The sequence below is a fragment of the Nicotiana tomentosiformis genome, chromosome 1 (assembly GCF_000390325.3).
Source record: "Nicotiana tomentosiformis chromosome 1, ASM39032v3, whole genome shotgun sequence".
NCBI classification, from domain to species: Eukaryota; Viridiplantae; Streptophyta; class Magnoliopsida; order Solanales; family Solanaceae; genus Nicotiana; species Nicotiana tomentosiformis.
The window spans coordinates 23,670,492-23,691,250 of NC_090812.1; the positions used below are offsets into that span (position 1 = coordinate 23,670,492).

Below are 20,759 nucleotides of genomic sequence, written 5' to 3' on the forward strand. Positions count from 1 at the left end.
AAAAAGGTGAACAAATATTTACTATATCGGTTATCTTTTCTTATTGTATAGAAGAAATAAAAAGAGAGGAAAAAAGTAAATGAAATTATATTATGAAGAGAAAAAGGAAAAAAAAGAAAAAAAAGAGTTAAATGAAATTAGAAAAGGAGCAAGAAATAAAGAAAATAAATAAAAGAAAATAAAAAAATAAAGGAGCTAAAATTGAGTGTGAAATTAAATAATAATGATGATGATGATGATGATGATGATGATGATGATGATGATGATGATGATGATAAATAAATGAACCAAAGAGGAGAAAAAGAAAAAAATAAGAAGAAAACGAAAAAAAAAAAGGAGAAAAGAAAGGAAAGAAGGAAAAAAGAAAAGAAGCAGAGAAATAAAAAAGAAAAGGAGAAAAAAGAGAAAATTACCCACAAAAGCTGTCATGGGTAGGAAAGGTAATTAGTTTGATCAGTAGAAAAGTAAATGAGCATGCAAGGGTAAATAGTTTTGTTTTTGTGATTAGTTGTGTCGTTCACCCTTTTTTAAATCTACCTAAGATTTGGTAAGCAAAGTTAGCAGTGGATTAGTAGATGTGCGCGCAAGTTGGCTCAGACACTATCGTTATGAAATAGATCTTATAACATAAAATTGAAACAATTGACGTTTGCCTGATATCAAAAGGTGTTACAAACCAAAACCTCATGCACATTTAATCCTTGATGAAATTGAATGCTTTTTATAGATTTCTTGGAACTAATTATGCAGTGATAAAAAACAATCCTCATAGTCAAAGACCTAAAGGTCCTAAATTGTTTGCACTTGTTGACATAGCTGCAAAGGTCAGTGTAACAAGAGAACTCTGGATTTTTTACAGCTCCAGGTTTTGAGTTACAGAACTCATCTGTAGTCCTGTATTACGGTATGATCTAACTTCTTTTTCCATCAAATATTGATAAAAAGATCCCTTAATCTCAAGAAGCCATATGTAACATTGATTTCAAATATAAAACAGAAAAATCAATAGTACCAAACAAACAAACAAATGTGATTCATAGTTATATTAAATATAACAAAGAAATGTATATCACAGTTATAAACATTAGTAACTTCCAGTGGCGTTCCGCACGCCAACAGAAGGAAATTTACCACTATAATCAAAAGCCTTGTCATTATAAAAATCGTCAAGACTGACTTGAGTTGTGTCCTCAAAGCTAGTTGAAGTGAGGTCTTCATCTGTATACTTGGTCAAGCTGGTCAGTTCAATGATATTCTCAATTTCTTTCACAACCTCACCCATGGAAGGCCTCTCAGCCCCGGATTCATTAACACATCTCATTCCCAATGTAAATAGTCTATCAACGCCTTCGAGTTTTGAACCTGGACCTATTCTTGGATCTATTAATTGGTAGAGCTTGCTGTTATCTTTTGAATCATATCTTGTCTCTGCAACCAGTCTCACAATGTGTTTTCCTCGTTCTATTGGAGCTCTTGCAGTTATCACCTCTAGCAACACCACTCCAAAGCTATACACATCACTTTTCTCGGTCAACTGTTGGCTCATGTAATATTCAGGATCCAAATACCCCTACGTAGGAAACTTCTTAGAAAGTGGAATTTCGAAACAGTATGGATGGTGCATTATGGAATTACAAATGATGTTTTTTGAAATCAAGATTTGCATATATCACCACACTAAATAATGAATAACATGTAGTGACTAATCTTTTATTGGATTCAAAATGATCTTTCTTCATGTTGTTCAGTCATTCATGGTCAGGTTAGCTTTTGTGCTATCCAAACGCCTTCAAATTTTACGGTTTAACATAAGGAAAATATATAATAATTGTAATACAGCTCAAATTGATCCACTAAAGTTTGAGGTTGTAATACTCACCAATGTACCTTTGACTTGAGTGGTCACATGTCCCTTGTCATCGTCTTTCAAAAGTGATAGGCCAAAATCAGCAACTTTAGCAGTTAAATGGTCATCCAGCAAGATGTTATTCGACTTAACATCCCTGTGTATTATGGGAGGATCTGCAAGCTCATGCAAGTATGCCAAACCTCTAGCAGCATCAAGGGCTATCCTAAGTCTTCTTGTCCAATCCAATTGGATTTTTGGCTTGACTGCAAGAGCCATATGCAGATTAAGAATTACCAAATTAAACTTGTATATATGCCCAAAAACTGTCACTCTATACTTTCCTGTGCACATTTTTGATATTGTACTAGAGATATTTCATTTCAACTTTGCTAGAGAGGGCTAGAAAACTTAGCTAGCGTTTGGCCATAGATTCCCAAATTTGTTTTGAAAAATCTGATTTGGGTTAAGTTTGGTTTGAAGATGAAAATGCGTTTGGACATCAGTTTTCAAAACATATTTCACTTTTTTTAAAAAAAAACATGAAACATGATTTATACCCACAAGTTCTAAAACTATCACAAATACCCAAGAGTACCTTCATCAATAACATTCATTATCATTATCACAATTCATAGTCCTGAACATAAATAAATTTGGCACAAAATTATCATTTTTATAATGAACTACCTAATACACTATCAAATGACCGAGAAGACGAAGCAACATTGTTACAAAATAATAAATGGTAGGCTCTTTTATAAAATACAAAAGTTTGGGGTAATTTTTAAAAAATGTAATAGTAATATTTTGGGCCAAAACCAACTCTTGGGATTTGGGTGATGGGTTTTGGGAATTTGCCAAAATATGGATAAAATTTATGAACAAACATGTATTTGCCAAAAAAAAAATTGGCAAAAATTTGGCAAAATCTATGGCCAAACGGGTCCTTAGGAATCTCTAGTATCCTACAACAATCACATATTTGAGTACCCATTTTATTCGTGACTAGGAGAAAATCCATGAATCATGATAGTGATGGAGTTTTGGTTGGAAATATTCTTGGAGGAGAATGGGTGAATATCCATATACAGTAACAGGTCCAATAAAGGAGCTGAAGCAATATAATGAATCCAATTTTACACAAAGATAAATGAAACACTTTACACTGTATGAGCAGGACAATTCACCGGACAGATCAGTACTGTTTTAGTGAAGAAATATTACTTTATCTTTCATATTTGCCAGATTGGTCTGGACTTTGCATCTGTTCCTCTGAAGCAAACATATGAAATGATGAAGGGATAAATATTCTTTGAAGGTCATTGAGAAAAGGAGAAGAATTACCTGAGAGACTTTCCCTTAGTGTACCCTTTGAAATGTACTCATAGACCAGCATTTGCTCGCCTTGCTCATAACAAAATCCAACCAGTTTTACAACATTCTTATGATGAATCCTTGACAATAGTTCAATCTCTGTTTTGAACTCAAATGCCCCCTGCATTGATCCATGTTGTGCTCTTTTAATTGCAACTACCTCCCCAGCAGTAAGAGTTCCTTTGTAGACCTGTTGATGTTACATGTATCAATCTGGACAAATTTGACATGCTACGAGAAAATAGCAAAATGGGGGTGAAAGATGCAGTGTTGTACCATGAAATGCATATGTCAGTCATGAAGAAAGATCAAGATATAATCCTAGATGACTGAACGTCAGCAATTAGTGAATTTCAATATTTTGGAAATGCCTTGTAGCTCCTAAATTGCTGCTGAATAACATAAACGACGCAGGGGTAAATCATATAGGTGGGTGCTAACTAGTATTTTAAAAGGCGTGGGTATAAGGCGAGGCGTTTTACATATGTCTAAGCGAGGCGTAAGCCCCATGGGTATTTAATTTTTAATATTTCATAAAATAATATAATTATAGTAAATATTTATAAATAGGTAAAATTGAATAAAAATTGAAGAAAACTATCAGTATGTGAAAAATATGTATAGATGTGCTCCATCCCCACAAAAAACTAATCAAAACAATTCATATACGCTACTTACAAGCACAAGTAACTTGAGTTGAAAAGAATAAACTTTTCTACATGAAGGAACAAAAAGGATGACTAACCTGCAATTTGAGCTTTGAACTTGCTGCTATGAAGAAGAATGGAGTTCTCTTTGTATTTGCAAAAAGAAAAATTGACTATTCGTTGCTTTTGGGAGATAGCAGCAGACTAGCGGACAAGATAAAGAATTGGGAAAAACCATAAATTAGGGCTTCTATCAATAAAAAAACGTCCTAACTTTTAAATTTAATGTTTCGGTTCCTTTTTAAAACTTTTGAATAATTACAAGCTGACTTTTGAGAATTTGGGTATTATATGAAGGACTTAATGAGTAGATTTTGTTTTAATTTGAAAAAGTCTCTGGGGCTTACGCCTCACTACAAAAATGCGCTTCAACGCCCGGGAATACACCCCGAATTGCTGGGCATACGCCTCTTGAAACTTTCGCCCCACACCATCGCCTCGGGGCATTTTTGGTGCGCCTCACCCTTGGGCTCGCCCGGAAAACGCCTTTTAAAACACTGGCGCTAACAGCAACATACTTAGGCTAATTATTTAGGTCTAGAAAATAACTATTTCAGCAGCTGAAACCAACCACAGAATAAACCAATGAACCAAGAGACTAATATCCTTATTGCCTTTGGCTTTTCATACACCAAGAAATATTAATTTTGAGTTTGCAACATCCTCACGGCTGAATAAATCTTTTTGGTGATGAAAAACTGTGTAATGAATCTTAGACTAGTTCAGTTCATAATCGTGGCTAGAGGTGGAAAAATGAGGAAATACTTTTAAATTGGAAAAGATATAAGTAGTTAGTTGTTGAGATCACTTCAATCACTTTAAGCCACCACCTATTTCTCCATATAGGCAAGCCGTACTTTTCTTTGAAATATGCGGAATCTGTAGAAGTCTGCAATCCCACATGCAAGATGTTAATGCCATATTGACATATAACTGTTGCATCCAAGAAATTGTCCTCATCACCTGCTCCTTGCTGAGTAGCAGATGTTTTCTACGTCTAATTATCCTAATTTAGTGTCTAAACAATCTACATGTTTAGTTGAAAGTTGGAGCAAAGATCAAACAGGTCAAGAGTCTGACCACTTTGCATTTTAAAATGGTAGTCAAAGTGAATTTATGGCACTATATACACTAAATATGTGCTGAACTTTAAAGCAGGAAAAAAATGGAGAAATTGTAAACCTTCCCATAGCCCCCAGTTCCAATGCAGTTAGATTCCGAAAAATTGTTTGTGCACTTCCTGATCTCTTCAAATGAGAACCATCTCGCTCCTTTAAGTTGTGGCACAGCACCACTCTTATCACGGTCCCAAGTTTCTGTATTCACATGAAGACACCATTGGGAGATTAAAAAAACCACTTAAAAGTTAAAACAACAATGTAACAGAAGTGCCCAGATCTAAGAACTACCAAAAGGATTACTGCTATGACCAGCTCTTTTTGCTATCTTTCTCTGGTGAAAAGCATAAAGACCAGCACAAAGCGTTAAAAGAACAAGCACTGCACCACCAACCGATGCTCCAACAATGATGCCAGTATGTGATGACTTCTTCATTTTGTCTAAATTAGAAAATGTACAAACTGGTAAGCTAGATAAAAATTGCAAATCTGTCCAGGAAAGAATTTGAGAAAAAGAAGAGCCAAAAGATAAAAAATTTTAAACCATGTTCAGTTACCTGCAAAGCAACAATAGCTTTCAGAAGTAAAGAAGAAGGGTCCAAAATATTGGAGTTGGAAAGGATTCCGGTTAAGCAGGAAACCAATGGAAGAAATTGATGTTCGATTGAAACTGTTCTGTGTTGAAGGAAAGATTTGTGCTTCAATTTGAAGATATGAATAAACATCAACCGTTGGATCACTTAGAGAAACTGAATCCACAGGAAGCCCATTGGACAAAAAGGCAGACATCATAGAGCCAGCAAGGGTGGTAAAGTAGCTCGAGTTCTCTAAATTTGAGAAGGACAAGGAAAAGAAATGCAGTGTCCCAGAAAATGGATATGAACATTTGCATGTAGGACTTAGTGTTTTGTCTGAACTGCAAGACATTGCTGGACAACTCAGAGATGATGAGAAGGAATCATTGGAAATCTGAACTGTACAGTATTTGGCTGTTGCCCCTGTTCCATCACAAATAGGGTTGCCAGAAAGCCTGCAAAATATAATAGAACATTATTCCCCAAACAGAAGAATGTGCTCTAATAAAAGGGTTAATAAAAGAGAAGTAATTTGCTCACGATATATTCATATTGTATCCTGTTTTCTGAGTGAAGTCTTTGATAGAATTATTTCGTAAATCAAGTGTTAAATTGTTCCCATATCTGGTCCCAATGTCCAATGTTCCACTGAGATTGTTGTTGGCGAATCCTCTGCAAATGTGAAAGCAAATGGTCATCAAATAATCAAATGTGCTTTAAGAGTATTGTAGATCTGAAGGCCGAGTTGTAAGAAAAATATATGTCACACTGATTTTAATGAGTTAACTTCCCCTGACTAAATCTGGCGTTATTAAAGAACAAGTTCAAACTTACATAGTCTCCAAGTTAGGAAGGTTAAATAAGTCAACGGGGATTTGTTCTTGCAGTGTTGTGTCCTCCATATATCTGTTACAATGTCCATCAAAGATTAGCAGCAAATAACCCCAGAGATCAAAATTAAGTTACTCAAATGAGGAAGCACAGAAAGTAGTTATCTTGTTTGAACTATCTATAGATTTGGATATATGCAGCTTAACAGCCAGTAGCAAAAATACTTGAGATTTGAATACCAAAGGTGAGTCAGTTTAGCCATAAAATACATGAAGATAATGTAAGAAAAAGTCCATTTTCTCGATATGCTTTTGTTTCTCCAATACTAATAAATGGCTTGTAGAGAAAAAGTTGTATTTGGGAATAGCATATCCCGGAACCTATTGTTGCTTCTTTGCACCAGCAAAGGGAAGGGTTAAATGGCCCTCTGATTTCCAGCTATGTGCTGTGCAGCTCCCATGAAGCAAAATGAAGGGAGCTCTTCGAGCTTCTGGATGAGCTTACACTTACTGTCAACCTCTCTGGCTAGTGTGTGTTTTTTTTTTTTGGGGGGGGGGGGGGGGTAAGTTCCCTACTTAAGAATCAATTCATAAGAAATTATACGTTGTTCTGAGGCTATGGTTAGGGCGACTACTAATAGGCTAGCTGCGTCTAGCCTCTATACAGGCCATTCCATAAGACTTGACTTTAGAGTGGGCAAATCTTCCAACAAGAGAGCACCAAGTCAAATGTATGCAAGTAAAGCAAAGTAAGACCAGAATACAATTTTCCAACCAGTTTCCTAAGGGCTCTATGCCAGTCAATTGCAGTTAAGCATGCCTGTGCTAGTCCAAAACAGGACTAGGTTCTTTGGTAGGCACATTAGAGAAGGAAAGTTTGTATGTTATCCAATCTCAAGGTACTACTTGATTCAACTAAGTTTGTGTGTGTGCACATGGGAGAGAGGTGAGAGAAAAATACATTGTTTTCAATAGTGAGAGGCTTGTTAACCATTGTGGGACGCCTGATGCATTGAAACTATTATTGCTCATGCCCCTGCAGACCATAGGAATTAAAAAAAAAAGTAAATGGACCATCATGGGATATCACATCCTTGCCAAAAGGAGTCACTCATAAATAGCATAAAGCGTTTCTTTGATGAGAAATTTAGAATCTGTCACAACAGAAGTTTACCAACTTTCGACAAGAATTGGTACATATTTCACAGTTATAGAACCTAAACATCAACTTACACATAGGTTAGCAAGTTCATCCCTGTAAGGTCAGGAATTGATCCATTGAGATTGTTACTGGATAAGTACCTGAAACAAAAAAAAAGAAAAAGAGTCATTTTCGAAATAAAATACTAATAACATGCTAAATCAACATCAAGGGATAAGCAGAAATAGATTAGGTGTCTCCTCTGTTGAGTGCATACAGCTCATTGAGACTTGTAATGTTGGTGAGGTTGGAAGGGACAGATCCACTGAGGGAGTTCCAGTCCAGCCGCCTGTAGCCATGACAAGAAATATGATGAAAATAAACTCAAACTTCAGGGCAGAAAGTACACAAGCAAATATCACTGGCAGCACAAGGAACTCACAAAATTTCTAAGTTCTGCAGACTTCCCAGACTCTCTGGAATTTCCCCTATCAGTTGGTTGTGATCTAAAATCCTAATCAATAGAAAAACCAATATTATCAGTGATCTAGAGAAAAATCACTTGTGTCCTGGCAGTTTCTTATGCATTGCTCCCTGTGGCCAAAGCACACAACGAAAGAAGCAAAAATATACATTCTTACAACTTTCTGATCAGCTTGGAAGTGATAAAGGTTTATGTATCATTTACTCAAATGATTTAACGAACTTAAATAAATCAAGTTAACTAGATATATGAGTTTGCTAAAATGAAACATACACTTAACCTGCCTACATACTCACACATGTATCAACTTCATGTTTGGACTGAAGAGTTGAGATTGAATAGGGCCAGAGAGCTGATTTTTTGACAAGTGACTGCAGACAACAAATAAAACTTTACACAACTATTAAGGAAGAGAAAAATACAGACAAAAAAGTTAAATCTTGTAGAGAGGCTACATACAGGTGTCTGGTATTAACTAGCCAATCCAAACCAGGTGTTGAGCCCTTTGAGACTGGGATGGTACCACTAAGTTTATTGTCACTAAGATCAAGCCATGACAACTTAGATAAATTGCCAATTGATGGTGGAATTGGCCCAGTGAAGCTATTAGAAGTTAGAGATCTGCGGAAAAGTTAAGACAAGAAATTAAGTCCACAAGAAACTGACTGCTAAAAGGAAGATATACCATAGACCCTTAACAAAGATGAAGAATGTACGTGAATCATAAGTTAATAAGAAATAGAAGACTCCCCTTTGTAATATGCTTCCAAGTAGACCACCATAAGATGATTCCGAATGAAAAAATAAAGATGCTTGAGCTTTTTCATTAAGAAACTACAAAATTAATACATAGAACACTTCACATACTAGGGATGGATTTACTCTAATATGGACCATTAAGTTCAAATAAGTCAATTTGAATTTACTGAATCCCACTCCGACAAATTCATCTATTATCTAGGCAGAGCGTCTTACAATGTGGAATATTGCAGTATAGTATTTGTTCTAATATCTGCTCCATAGCCCACCATTAATAGGCAAACTTTTATTTTTGAAGCAAAGCCAATATCAATAAGGTCCAATTCACCTTTCCCATGAACTGAACCTAATTTGATTGGTGCAGAACCATACCAACATTAATAGGAAAAGCAAAAAAAGGTTTGTTAACCAAAGTTGTTCTTAACTACATGAATAATAACTCAGTTGCCAAAGTCTGACTTCGAAGAAATGCACAATTGAAATTCAGGTAAATAAAAAGGAAGCAATTAATGATATACTTCAGGTGAATAAAAGGATAAAGTGGAAATGTAAATCCTTACATAAAGACCAGCTGCTGCAGAGAACCAATTGATTCTGGAATTGGACCAAAGAAGCTGCAACCAACTAAGATTCTGCATAAAATGACCAGCCTATGAAGTCAGGATTGACACTACAAATTGTGTAGGATATATTTGAGTCGCCATTTAAATTCTCTTACAAGGTTGTCAAATTCTTCAAATTTCCAATTGATGATGGAAGAGTTCCTTTCAGTCCAACATTATTCGAGAGGTCCCTACACCAAATTCGTTACAATAAGAATAAAGCAAAGTGATGAACCTTTTGAATAGGTTAATTTGCGGTAAGATGAGGGTTAGAAACTAATTAAGGAGTATGTTCAAGCAGTGGTTATCCTCTAGGCCAAATGGCAGAACTTATTCCTTTTAGTTGAGAAAAAGGATTTATCTTTCATATGATGTGTATACTCCTTAAAAATACTTACAAAAATCAGTTTGGGATGAGGAACGGATGAGGCCAGAATTATATAGCAGCAAAAAGAAAGACACGAATATTGCACTTGTTTATTTTTTAGCACTATCTGCGGAACTCTAAATGATTTTTACTTGAAACTACAGTGGTGCTTCAGATGAGGGTTGGAGAAAGAATTATAGGTAAACTAAAGATGATTTCAGAATCTTATCATCAATAATTGAAGAGTCAAGATAGAAAAAACAGATATAAAAACGTACAAAATTTGCAATGCAGTTAACGATGAAAGATCTCCAAACTGATTGCCTTCCAAGCCCATGCCTGATAACTTTCTGTGGATGGAAAATTAAAGAAAACAATGAGGAATGGAAGGTAGAACGAACTACAGAACAGTCAGAAATTTTAAATATCAAGGATATACATTGAGGTTATGCGCGAATCTTTACAAACAATTCCTTCCCAGCTGCTACCGCAAGGATCTGACCCCTCCCAATTTGGTGGCAAGTTATTCCAGCTAGATTTGATAGCAAATAGTGCAGTGACTGCACAATCAAAGGAATTATAAATGGCTTCTACTGCTGTACTATTAAAAAGGTAGATATTTCACATACTGCATATGTACTCTTAAAACTCAAGCTAAGAAAAGCACAAAACCTTTTAAGCAAAATAATTTTACAAGTACCCCAAGAGCATATTTCAATTCTTTTATTCCTATGTTTTAAATTGGCGGTAAAGGCAGAAAGAGATCCCGGTAGTAGTCAAATCAAAATTCAGCCCCGACCATTGAAGAAAGCAAAACAATAGGTTTTCTTTAAATTCCATAAATAGACTAAACCATGATGCAGGATGGAGTATGAAAGTTCCTAGTTTCTATTCCATGAGTGCCTAGTACTGCACAAACAATTGAGCTGTTTGTACTTTTGAGCAGTTAGGAACTTGGAATATACTCAACTATAGCTATTAAGTTCCGGGTTGTAGACTCAATAACTACCAAACCTGAAACAGTTCACCAGTTTGCAATGATGTGGATAATAACCATGAAAAAGAAGAAAGTACATATCAAGTAGTCTGATAAAATCAATAAAAGCCTTACCATCGTTGCTGTTTGTTTGTCCCAGTATAGCCAGAATTTGAGATGCAAATATCAGGAGAAAGACCTGGCTTCTTGAACCCATTTCCATCATAGCAAAACCCCTTGCTTGAACATCCAAAATCCCAATGCTTTTGTTGGAAAGTCCTATACCTCAATGCAAGCCTTGTAAACAACGCCGTCCTAATATCCAGCAAGTTATCATTGACCTTCCCGCTGCATGGACAAAAGAATGAGTCCAAGAAAATATGTTGAAAACTAAGTCAGGACAAATATAATAATGAGTTTGCAGTATATTACAATGATTCCTCAAGCCAACAATAAGAACAGGCCAACAAGAAGAAGGTTTCTTGGTAAGAATCAAGAACTTTGACCAAGTATCCGAGCCCCTTGTCTTTTGATGATTTCATCATCCTTAAAAACTAATCATAAAGGGGAAGAATTTAAAGAGTGCAAGTAAGAAATATTGTTGTTTAATGTAACCAAGAAAACAAATCTTTTCTTTATTTTTGCTATACAACGTATGGGAAAGAAGATGGTTCATCTGCTGACAAGTGAAAAAGAGGACATATTCTTTTTCTAGGATTGAAACTTTTGGTACATAAGATGAGAATAGTTGAATAATCAAATATCTAAAGTGACCGCCTGAGGCCTTAAAATAATGTCGCAAGTGGGGTACCCAGGAAGAAAGAAGAACAACAAGAAGTAGAAGCAGAACAAGAATTGGCACCAAGGCAAAGGTTGAACATTCGAAGAAGTCAGAAGTTATTTCATCAGATTTGTGAAATTAAAGAAAATTATATTTGTCAACTTTGCCATTGCAAAAATATGGACGCTTCTCCGTTGACGTTCTTATATACAGATTACATCATCTCCAACCCGAAGGTTTAAGGTTAGATAAAATTCCGAATGGCAGTGCCTTAAAGGGGTGACTTGTTCAACTTTATAGTAGGTCGTAAAATTAATAATTTGCTAGGGTCATGTATGACTTGGACTATGTGGCCTAACTCACGTTAAAAACTTACATGTATTCAATATTTACCACGAAATTATACTAATTTATTGTAGTAAAATTATAGATTAAAATGAGAATATGTATGAATCAACTATAATTTAGTGATAAGAGTGTATGGATTAACTATAATTTATCTTCTGGAAACAATCTTTCTGTCATCTTAGAGGTAAAGGTAAGGTCTTCGTACACACTACTCTTCACAGGCCTTACTTATAGGATTACACTGGTTTTGTTATTGTTGTTATGTATATTAAGAGTTTAAAACCCCTTTCGTGTATATATTATGTTGGTGTATAAAAATTACTCACACCCAATATTTACACCAAGTTAATAAGCAAAACATATGTCTTTCATAGTCATACTTACAACTTAGGGGGTGATCTAATAGACCTAGGATTGTTTGGTTTGGTCTAAAATAATTTCAATATAGAATTTTACTTATATAATAGTAATATCTTTGGGTGCAACATAAATATCTGTAATATTATTAATATATGCATAACTCATACGATATATGATTTTTGTAATATATAAATCACTTTATTTAAAGCACGTCTAATATGTGATATTAAACTCTACATTACTATTATTGTAAGAATTTATGTATTAGGTTATGTGATATAATAATATGTTGGTATTGAACAAAGGGTTGGCCAAAGAAGAGGGGAGAAGAAAAAAGAAAAACTTAGTCTAATTTTGTAAGATTTATAATGCGTGAACTTTATGACATAGATCGATTTATGTCATTTCTTCCTCTTCCTCCTCTCTCATTCCAACGGCTCTCACCAGTAAAATGCAGTACCGGCAAGAGATCGATCGCCGCCACAGCGTGGTGGTGGAGCTACCACTCGGCGACGGCGCTACATGCGATTTGGAAAAAGCAGTATGTAGTCACGGCCTATTCATGATGGCCCCAAACCATTGGGACTCTCTCTCCAAAACCCTAGAACGTCCATTGCGCCTCTCCGAAAACATTAACGACGATGATCACGAAAAATCTCATCTCGTCCGAATATCTCAACCTTCCGATTCTCCTCATTCTCTCCATCTTCGTGTTTTCGGCACCGATTCTCTTTCTCCTTTACACCAACGCTCTCTGCTGGTACTCTTTGTTCCTTATGTATTTCTAAAATTTGTACGTTTTGCATTTCCTTGTATAGTTTGGTTTATTGCTTGGGGTTTACTTTTACTGTTTATATTAGGGTCAAGTAAGGCGAATGCTGAGACTATCAGTGGAGGAAAATGAAAGAGTGAGAAAGTTTCAGGAGATTTGTGAAGAAGCAAAGGAGAGGGGATTTGGGAGAGTGTTTAGATCGCCGACATTGTTTGAGGACATGGTGAAGTGTATCCTGCTCTGCAATTGCCAGTGAGTAGTTGAACTGAGTAGAGACTGTTGTCACGTCCTTAGTAATTAACTAAGTACACGTGCGGCACTTGACAATTTGCTCACGTTCTTGTTATGCCAAGTTAGCCTTACTACACTCAAGATCGCTAAGAGAATGGTAGAAAGAACACAAGAGAATTGTTAATGGAAGCTTTATATTAGAGAGAACTTGAATTGTTTTCTTGATGAATTACAAATGAATGGCCTCCTTTATATACTAGTCTCCTAGGGGCTAGTGTGCAAATATTAATTGTTACACAAGTCCTTAATATTTACAAGATAAGGGCTTTCTCTAGAATTCTCTACAAGCCTAGAAGATTCCAAGGACTTTCCTAGCAAATCCATAAACATTCCTCTAGAATCTTCTCACAAATGCAAGCATTCCTCCTATGTAAGCTTCCACATGGCATTAATATATGCCAAATGGCACTTATGTGGCATGATGACATGGCGAGTCATCACACTCTCCCCCACCTAATGTTGCGACGACCGCGGCGCAATGTTGCTGCATAAACTCTCGGATCTTATCTTTGAATTGCCATAAATCTTCATAACGTTCCCATGTGGCCTCTTCCGGTGATTGCCCCTTCCAATGGACGAGGAACATTGCGGTGGCTTTTTGCCCTTGTTTTCGCCTGGCGTGGTAATCAATAATAGCCTCAATCTCCCGGTCGTGCGAGGCGGTGATAGTAATAGGCGCTCGACTTGATTGGCCCCTACTTGGATCATCATTGTCTTCATGATAGGGCTTAAACATGCTGGCATGGAAGACAGGGTAGATCTTAAGATATGATGGCATGTCAAGCTTGTATGAGATCTTGCCTACCTTGGCGACTATCTTAAATGGCCCCTCATACTTGCGAATCAGATTCTGATGCATGCCTCGTAGTGCCTTAAACTGTCTTGGATTAAACTTCACCATGACCATGTCCCCAACTCTATAGTCTGTGGGACGCCGCTTACGATCTGCAAACTTCTTCATCTTCTTAGCTGCCTTATCCAAGTAAGACTTAGCAGTGTCAAGCTGCTCCTCCCATCCTTTAGCCATATGATAAGCCCCCAAACTCTTTCCCTCGAACGCGGCTGGTAATGAATGTGGAGTTTGTGGCTGTTGGCCTGTGGCTAGCTCAAATGGTGTCCGTCCCGTGGACTCACTCCGCTGCAAGTTATAAGAGAATTGGGCGATGTCTAGGAGCCTTGACCAATCTTTCTGATGCGCGCTTACATAATGCCTCAAGTAGCATTCTAGTAAGGCATTGACCCGTTCCGTTTGTCCATCTGTCTGTGGGTGGAAACTAGTGGAAAAGTGCAGTTCCGTGCCAAGTATATCGAATAATTCTCTCCAAAAGTTCCCAGTAAAACGGGGGTCTCGATCACTGATAATATGCCTTGGTAAGCCCCAATACTTCACCACATTCTTAAAGAATAGCTTGGCGGCTTCTTTGGCGGTGCAACCTGGTGTGGCGGGCATGAAGGTGGCATATTTGGAAAATCTATCCACGACCACCATAATAGTACCATAACCGTCAGACTTCGGTAGGCAAGTGATAAAGTCCATAGTTACGCTCTCCCATGGACGCTCTGCAACTGGTAGTGGCTCCAAAAGTCCTCCGGGTTTTTGTTGCTCAACCTTGTCCTGTTGACAGACAAGACAAGTCTGCACATAACATTCTATGTCATCTCGCATGCATGGCCAATAGTAGACTGACTCAACCAAGGCCGTAGTGCGACGTTGGCCTGGATGACCAGCCCACATTGTGTCATGACTCTCCCTTATAATACGCCGTCTAATGTCTCCAAACTTAGGCACGTAGACCCGCCGACCTGTGGTAAGTAGTAGGCCGTCTTCGACCCAAAAATGTCTCGTATTGCCCTGGTTAGCTAACTCGATAAGTTGTTTGGCTGCTGGATCGTGTTGCATGCCTTCTTTTATAGCCTCACGAATGTCCCATCTTGTTGAAGTGATTGCAGCAAGCTCGGCTTTCCGGCTCAAGGCATCGGCTACAACGTTACCTTTGCCCGGCTTATACTCTAGTACATAATCAAATTCGGCCAAGAAATCCTGCCACCGAGCCTGTTTTGGGGTGAGCTTCTTCTGCGTCTGAAAGTAGCTAGTAGCTACATTGTCGGTCTTGACCACAAACCTCGACCCAAGCAAATAATGTCGCCATGTACGAAGGCAATGCACAATAGCAGTCATCTCATTCTCTTGCACTGTGTAACGCCGCTCCGTCTCATTTAACTTGCGACTCTCAAATGCTATGGGATGCTTATCCTGCATCAAGACACCCCCAATGGCAAAATCTGAGGCATCTGTATGCACCTCAAATGTCTTGGCAAAGTCAGGTAATGCCAAGACTGGCTCCTCTGTTACAGCTGCCTTGAGGTCTTCAAACGCCCTTTGACAATGCTCCGTCCAAACCCATGGCTTGTTCTTCTTTAGCAACTCAGTCAATGGTGCGGCCTTTGCTGAGTAGCCACAGATGAACCGACGATAGTAGTTAACAAGGCCAAGGAAGGATCTCAACTCAGTTACCTTTATAGGTGCCTCCCACTCCTGGATAGCACGTACCTTAGCCTCGTCCATGCGTAGCTCGCCATTGCTAATAACATGGCCTAAGAAGTGCACCTTTGATTGTGCAAACTCGCATTTCTCCCTCTTGATGTATAGCCCGTTCTCCCGCAAGACTTGGAAAACCTTCCTTAAGTGCTTCATGTGCTCTTCCAAGGTGTTGTTGTAGATGACTATGTCGTCTAGGTAGACTACCACGAACTGATCAAGGTAGGGATGGAAAATCTTATTCATAAGGGTGCAAAATGTGGCAGGTGCATTGGTTAAGCCGAAAGGCATCACCAACAACTCAAAGGCTCCATATCTCGTCACACATGTTGTCTTTGGCTCATCCCCCTCTGCAATGCGAACCTGGTAGTAGCCCTTGCGAAGATCCACCTTGGTAAAATACTTGGCTTGCCCAAGTCTATCGAATAAGTCAGCAATGAGCGGGATTGGGTACTTATTCTTCACCGTGACCTTATTAAGTGCTCGGTAGTCTATGCACAAGCGTAGTGATCCATCCTTCTTCTTCTGGAACAATACTGGTGCGCCGAAAGGTGCCTTTGATGGGCGAATGTGACCAGCATCTAGCAACTCTTTCAATTGTTTTCTAAGCTCCTCTAGCTCGGGCGGTGCCATACGATATGGGGCAAATGCGGGTGGCTTAGCCCCTGGCTCCAACTCAATCTTGTGATCCACCTCTCGCCTAGGCGGCAAGTGTTTAGGCAACTCCTCGGGCATGACATCTTTGTTTTCCTCAAGCAACTTCTCTATGCAAGGTGGTAGTGTCTCTTGAAAACTCTTGTCTTCCTCCAGACTTGCGATGGTTGCCACGAACGTCGGCTCCCCCTTCTTGATCCCCTTTATAACCTGCATAGCTGAGAGTTGTGCTTGGCTCTGTCCGTGTGGCATAGACACTGTAGGTACCATGCAAGCTCCTTCTCGCTCCATAACCAAGAGATGTTGGAGGTAGGGATCGATCAAAGTATGACAATGTCTAAAGAACTCTTGTCCCAATATGATGTCAAAGATATCCATAGCGGTTACGGTAAAGTTTGTCATACCTTTCCAAGTTCCCAATTTGACACCAACTCCATTAGCTACCCCACGAGCATTTTGTACCTCGGCATTCACGGTCTTGACGCGGGAGTTGGTTGGAGCAAGCTTCAATTCTAGTCTTTTTGCGGCAGCCTCAGTCACGAAATTATGAGTTGCTCCAGTATCCACCATTGCACGAGCAGGCTTGTTGTTGATGGTGAGATCCACGTACTGGTTTCCATTCTCGGTAGGTTGGATAGATTACTTTGTGACAGCATCGCATAATCCGATCATACCTAACTGTGCGGTTCCCGAACTCTCTCCTTGCGGCTGCTCCTTCCGTTCACGGACCATGGCGCTAAGGCTCTTTAGGTCGGGACAATTCCTGAAGCTGTGAGGCCCTCCGCATATGTAACATCCCTTCTTCTCGGCCTGCGCTTTCTTCTCGGCGTACCCCTGACGGCCACTCAGCTTTTTGGAATCTTGAGTCTTATAGTATTGTTGTTGTATCTCCTTGCCTTTGCCACGGTCTCCCCCACCTTTGACATTGTTAAACTTTGATTCTTTGACTTTCCCTTTGTCGTGTTTGTCATGCCTGAAATCCATCAATGATTCGGCCTCCACTATGGCTTGGTCTATATTTGCGACTTGCCGGCGTTGTAACTCCTGTTTAGCCCAATTTTGCAACCCGTCCATGAAGTGGAACAACAAGTCATCATTGGTCAGGTTGGGGATTTGAAGCATAAGGGTAGTGAATTCCTTGACATAGACACGTATGCTCCCTGTTTGCTTCAACTCCCTAAGTTTGCGCCTTGCCTCGTACAAGACATTGTTTGGAAAGAACTGTCGCTTGAACTCGGCTTTGAACTGATCCCACGTGCTAATAGTACATATACTTTTATCCACGTCGGCCATCTTCCTTCTCCACCATAGCATGGCAGTCTCTGAGAGGTACAACACCGCAGTGTTGATCATGGCCTCGTCGTCCTTCACTTTGCCGTGCTTGAAGTAGTTCTCCAAGTGCCAAAGGAAGTTTTCCACTTCTTGCGCATCACGAACACCTTTGAACACCGGGGGTTTGGGAGCCTCGATCTTGGCCTCCCTCGTCACCACAACATTGCTAGCTGCCTCGGTCACGCCAGCACTAACATGCTCCTCGAGTGACTCTATCTTTGCCTTCATAGCATCGATAGTACTCAAAGCCTCCATGAGTCTGCACTCTAAGGCAGTGATAGTTTGCCTTAGTTCCATCTCGGTCTGTGTACGAGTCATTTCGGATGCTCTCAATCTCTTCAAGAGTGTGCCCCTCAAGAACACTAAGGGTGCCTTCCACCTTCCCCAAGCGTTGGCCAAAGATCTCCACGGCGTCCATCCCCGCGTTCATCTTCATCACCCACTCTTTACCGAGCGAGACGTCCTCAGGCAGGACCTCCACTTCATCCTCGCTCGCCTCAGTGGCAGATGGTTCTTGGGATGTAAGCCCTTCGTTTGACGCAACCTCAGGTGGCACCTCCTGGCCCTTGTTGGTGGCATTTCTCTTTTTGTTACGGCCGCTCTTGCCAGCAGCATCCTGGATGACGTTGGCTTGAGTGTTGGCAGCGTTAATTTCTCCGTCGTTCGCCATTTTTCTTAGTCGCAACCGTTGCTCTGATACCACGTTGTCACGTCCTTAGTAATTAACTAAGTACACGTGCGGCACTTGACAATTTGCTCACGTTCTTGTTATGCCAAGTTAGCCTTACTACACTCAAGATCGCTAAGAGAATGGTAGAAAGAACACAAGAGAATTGTTAATGGAAGCTTTATATTAGAGAGAACTTGAATTGTTTTCTTGATGAATTACAAATGAATGGCCTCCTTTATATACTAGTCTCCTAGGGGCTAGTGTGCAAATATTAATTGTTACACAAGTCCTTAATATTTACAAGATAAGGGCTTTCTCTAGAATTCTCTACAAGCCTAGAAGATTCCAAGGACTTTCCTAGCAAATCCATAAACATCTAGGATCTTCCAAAAGAAATGTCCATACTTCTCTAGAATCTTCTCACAAATGCAAGCATTCCTCCTATGTAAGCTTCCACATGGCATTAATATATGCCAAATGGCACTTATGTGGCATGATGACATGGCGAGTCATCACACTGTGTAGTATATATAAGCTCACTGAATAGAGACTGTGTAGTATACATAAGCTCTCTGAATAGCGTTGAATGCACTGAGCTGTAAAAAATTATTACACTATCAGATGTAGTTAACTCTATTTAATAGCACTGATTGGTAATAAGGGCAACAAAACTTTTGTTAGGTGTTTCTGACCTCATTTCCTGTATTGAAGCAAAGCCAATTATAAAGTTAGTAAGCTAATAAATATGTCTATTTTGTAAATGATGTTGCTTGCTACCTGTAATGAGAAGTGAAATTGAAGTCTGGATAAACGAAAATAAATATTCATAAATCTGTAGCCTTTGCCGATTATCTCAGTTACATTTTGTATTTGCTACCCCTGGGTAGGTGGTCAAGGACATTGAGCATGGCTGAAGCATTATGTGAGCTTCAATTGGAGCTAAACTGTCCATCATCAGCTGTGTCGCTTTCTGCTGCTGATAATCTGAATCAATTGAAGGGTGTCACTGCCGAATCTGAGCATTTCAGTCCAAAAACACCAGCAGGAAAAGAATCAAGGAAAACAGCTGGAGTTTATGGATGTTGCAGAAATTTATTGGAGAGGCTTACAGAAGTCGAAGAAATCGTGGATGAAGGGAAAGCGGATGTAAGTGTGAAACCTGCATTTTCAGATGGTAAAGAGGCTGTTCTCGAAATAACTGATTCTTTTCAGGCTACAACTGAAGTTTGTGAAGTTAATATAAGTGCACCATTCAATCCTGATCCTTCAGAAGATAGAGAGCTGAGCTCTTTTAATCAGATTAGGAATTTCCCTAGCCCGAAAGAATTGGCAGGCCTTGATGAGAGTTTTCTAGCAAAGCGTTGTGGTCTTGGGTATAGAGCTGGGCGCATTATAAAGCTTGCTAAGGGCATAGTTGAAGGCAGGATTCAGCTGAAAGAACTTGAAGAAGCTTATAGCAACCCAAGCTTGTCAAACTATGATAAAATGGCTGAGCAGCTGAGAGAAATAGATGGATTTGGCCCTTTTACTTGTGCTAATGTACTGATGTGCTTGGGTTATTACCATGTTATTCCTACTGATTCAGAAACAATTAGGCATCTAAAACAGGTAATTTATCTCGACAAATTTGCCTTGGCAGGTCTATTGCATGTGCCAATATACAACGGTTCATATGATGAAATGCTCATGGATCAATTTATTATTAGGCATCTAAGTCAGCTTTGCTGTTTTGAAAATTCCAGGTTCATGCAAGAACCTCTAGTATTCAGAAAGTTCAAAAGGATGTTGAAAACATTTATGCAAAGTATGCACCGTTTCAGTTCTTGGCATATTGGTAGGCTGCCGCACCCTTTTTCCTGTTCCAAGTTATTAATTTTTGTGAGCTTGCTGAAGTCTGAAGTTTTGCTATTGGTTATTCTCCTGAGTAGGTCAGAGGTATGGCATTTTTATGAGGAATGGTTTGGTAAGGTCAGTGAGATGCCTCACTCTGACTATAAACTTATTACAGCCGCGAATATGAGACCGAAAAGAAGTGGCAAATGCAAGAAGTTGAAGATAACCCCGGCAGAAAAGCTTGGCGAGTAGGTTATAAGGAAATGTTGAGTCCTAATTTAGAGTGCGCATGATTAATGCTGAATTTGCTTTTTATTTGTTCATGTAATTTCCTTTCCCTTCTTTCGAAGGAAAACGTTGAAGCGATTAATGGTGAATTTTGCTTCTTCATTTTGTT

At 38.9% G+C, this 20,759-nt stretch overlaps 2 protein-coding genes across 3 annotated transcripts; one reads left to right on the plus strand and one right to left on the minus strand.

Annotated features, from left to right (window-relative positions):
• Positions 1–1,018: 1,018 nt before the first annotated feature.
• Positions 1,019–11,814, minus strand: LOC104090038 (leucine-rich repeat receptor protein kinase HPCA1-like). Its single transcript, XM_009595076.4, has 20 exons — positions 11,215–11,814; positions 10,918–11,130; positions 10,246–10,366; positions 10,085–10,156; positions 9,556–9,630; positions 9,398–9,469; positions 8,538–8,699; positions 8,375–8,449; positions 8,037–8,108; positions 7,872–7,943; positions 7,687–7,755; positions 7,415–7,489; positions 6,458–6,529; positions 6,164–6,295; positions 5,606–6,078; positions 5,340–5,489; positions 5,113–5,246; positions 3,194–3,413; positions 1,880–2,112; positions 1,019–1,570 (listed from the first exon to the last, which is right to left on the minus strand). Exons 2-20 carry the CDS (start codon positions 11,006–11,008, stop codon positions 1,085–1,087), a joined length of 2,856 nt encoding a protein of 951 aa, XP_009593371.1. The 5' UTR covers positions 11,009–11,130; positions 11,215–11,814; the 3' UTR covers positions 1,019–1,084.
• A 775-nt stretch (positions 11,815–12,589) lies between these two features.
• LOC104105510 (uncharacterized) lies at positions 12,590–20,752 on the plus strand. 2 transcript variants are annotated; one of them, XM_070179437.1, is made up of 6 exons: positions 12,590–13,031; positions 13,132–13,295; positions 19,417–19,675; positions 19,742–20,137; positions 20,272–20,363; positions 20,458–20,752. In XM_070179437.1, exons 1-6 carry the CDS (start codon positions 12,723–12,725, stop codon positions 20,612–20,614), a joined length of 1,377 nt encoding a protein of 458 aa, XP_070035538.1. In that variant the 5' UTR covers positions 12,590–12,722; the 3' UTR covers positions 20,615–20,752. The 2 variants fall into 2 exon arrangements, with proteins under 2 accessions (XP_070035538.1, XP_070035535.1); XM_070179434.1 differs by having other exon boundaries at positions 12,592–13,031; positions 19,417–20,137.
• The last annotated feature ends 7 nt before the right edge of the window (positions 20,753–20,759 follow it).

Bases quoted from the DNA above. Each gene is read 5' to 3' on its own strand.
- LOC104105510 (XM_070179434.1), top strand. From the start codon at position 12,723: ATGCAGTACCGGCAAGAGATCGATCGCCGCCACAGCGTGGTGGTGGAG. The intron at 13,296-19,416 runs GTGAGTAGTTGA...ACCCCTGGGTAG, and splicing joins ATCCTGCTCTGCAATTGCCA to GTGGTCAAGGACATTGAGCA. The intron at 20,364-20,457 runs GTAGGCTGCCGC...TCTCCTGAGTAG, and splicing joins TTTCAGTTCTTGGCATATTG to GTCAGAGGTATGGCATTTTT.
- LOC104090038 (XM_009595076.4), bottom strand. From the start codon at position 11,008: ATGATGGAAATGGGTTCAAGAAGCCAGGTCTTTCTCCTGATATTTGCA. The intron at 6,296-6,457 runs GTAAGTTTGAAC...TCACATTTGCAG, and splicing joins CTTCCTAACTTGGAGACTAT to AGGATTCGCCAACAACAATC. The intron at 2,113-3,193 runs GTAATTCTTCTC...TGGCTCTTGCAG, and splicing joins ACTAAGGGAAAGTCTCTCAG to TCAAGCCAAAAATCCAATTG.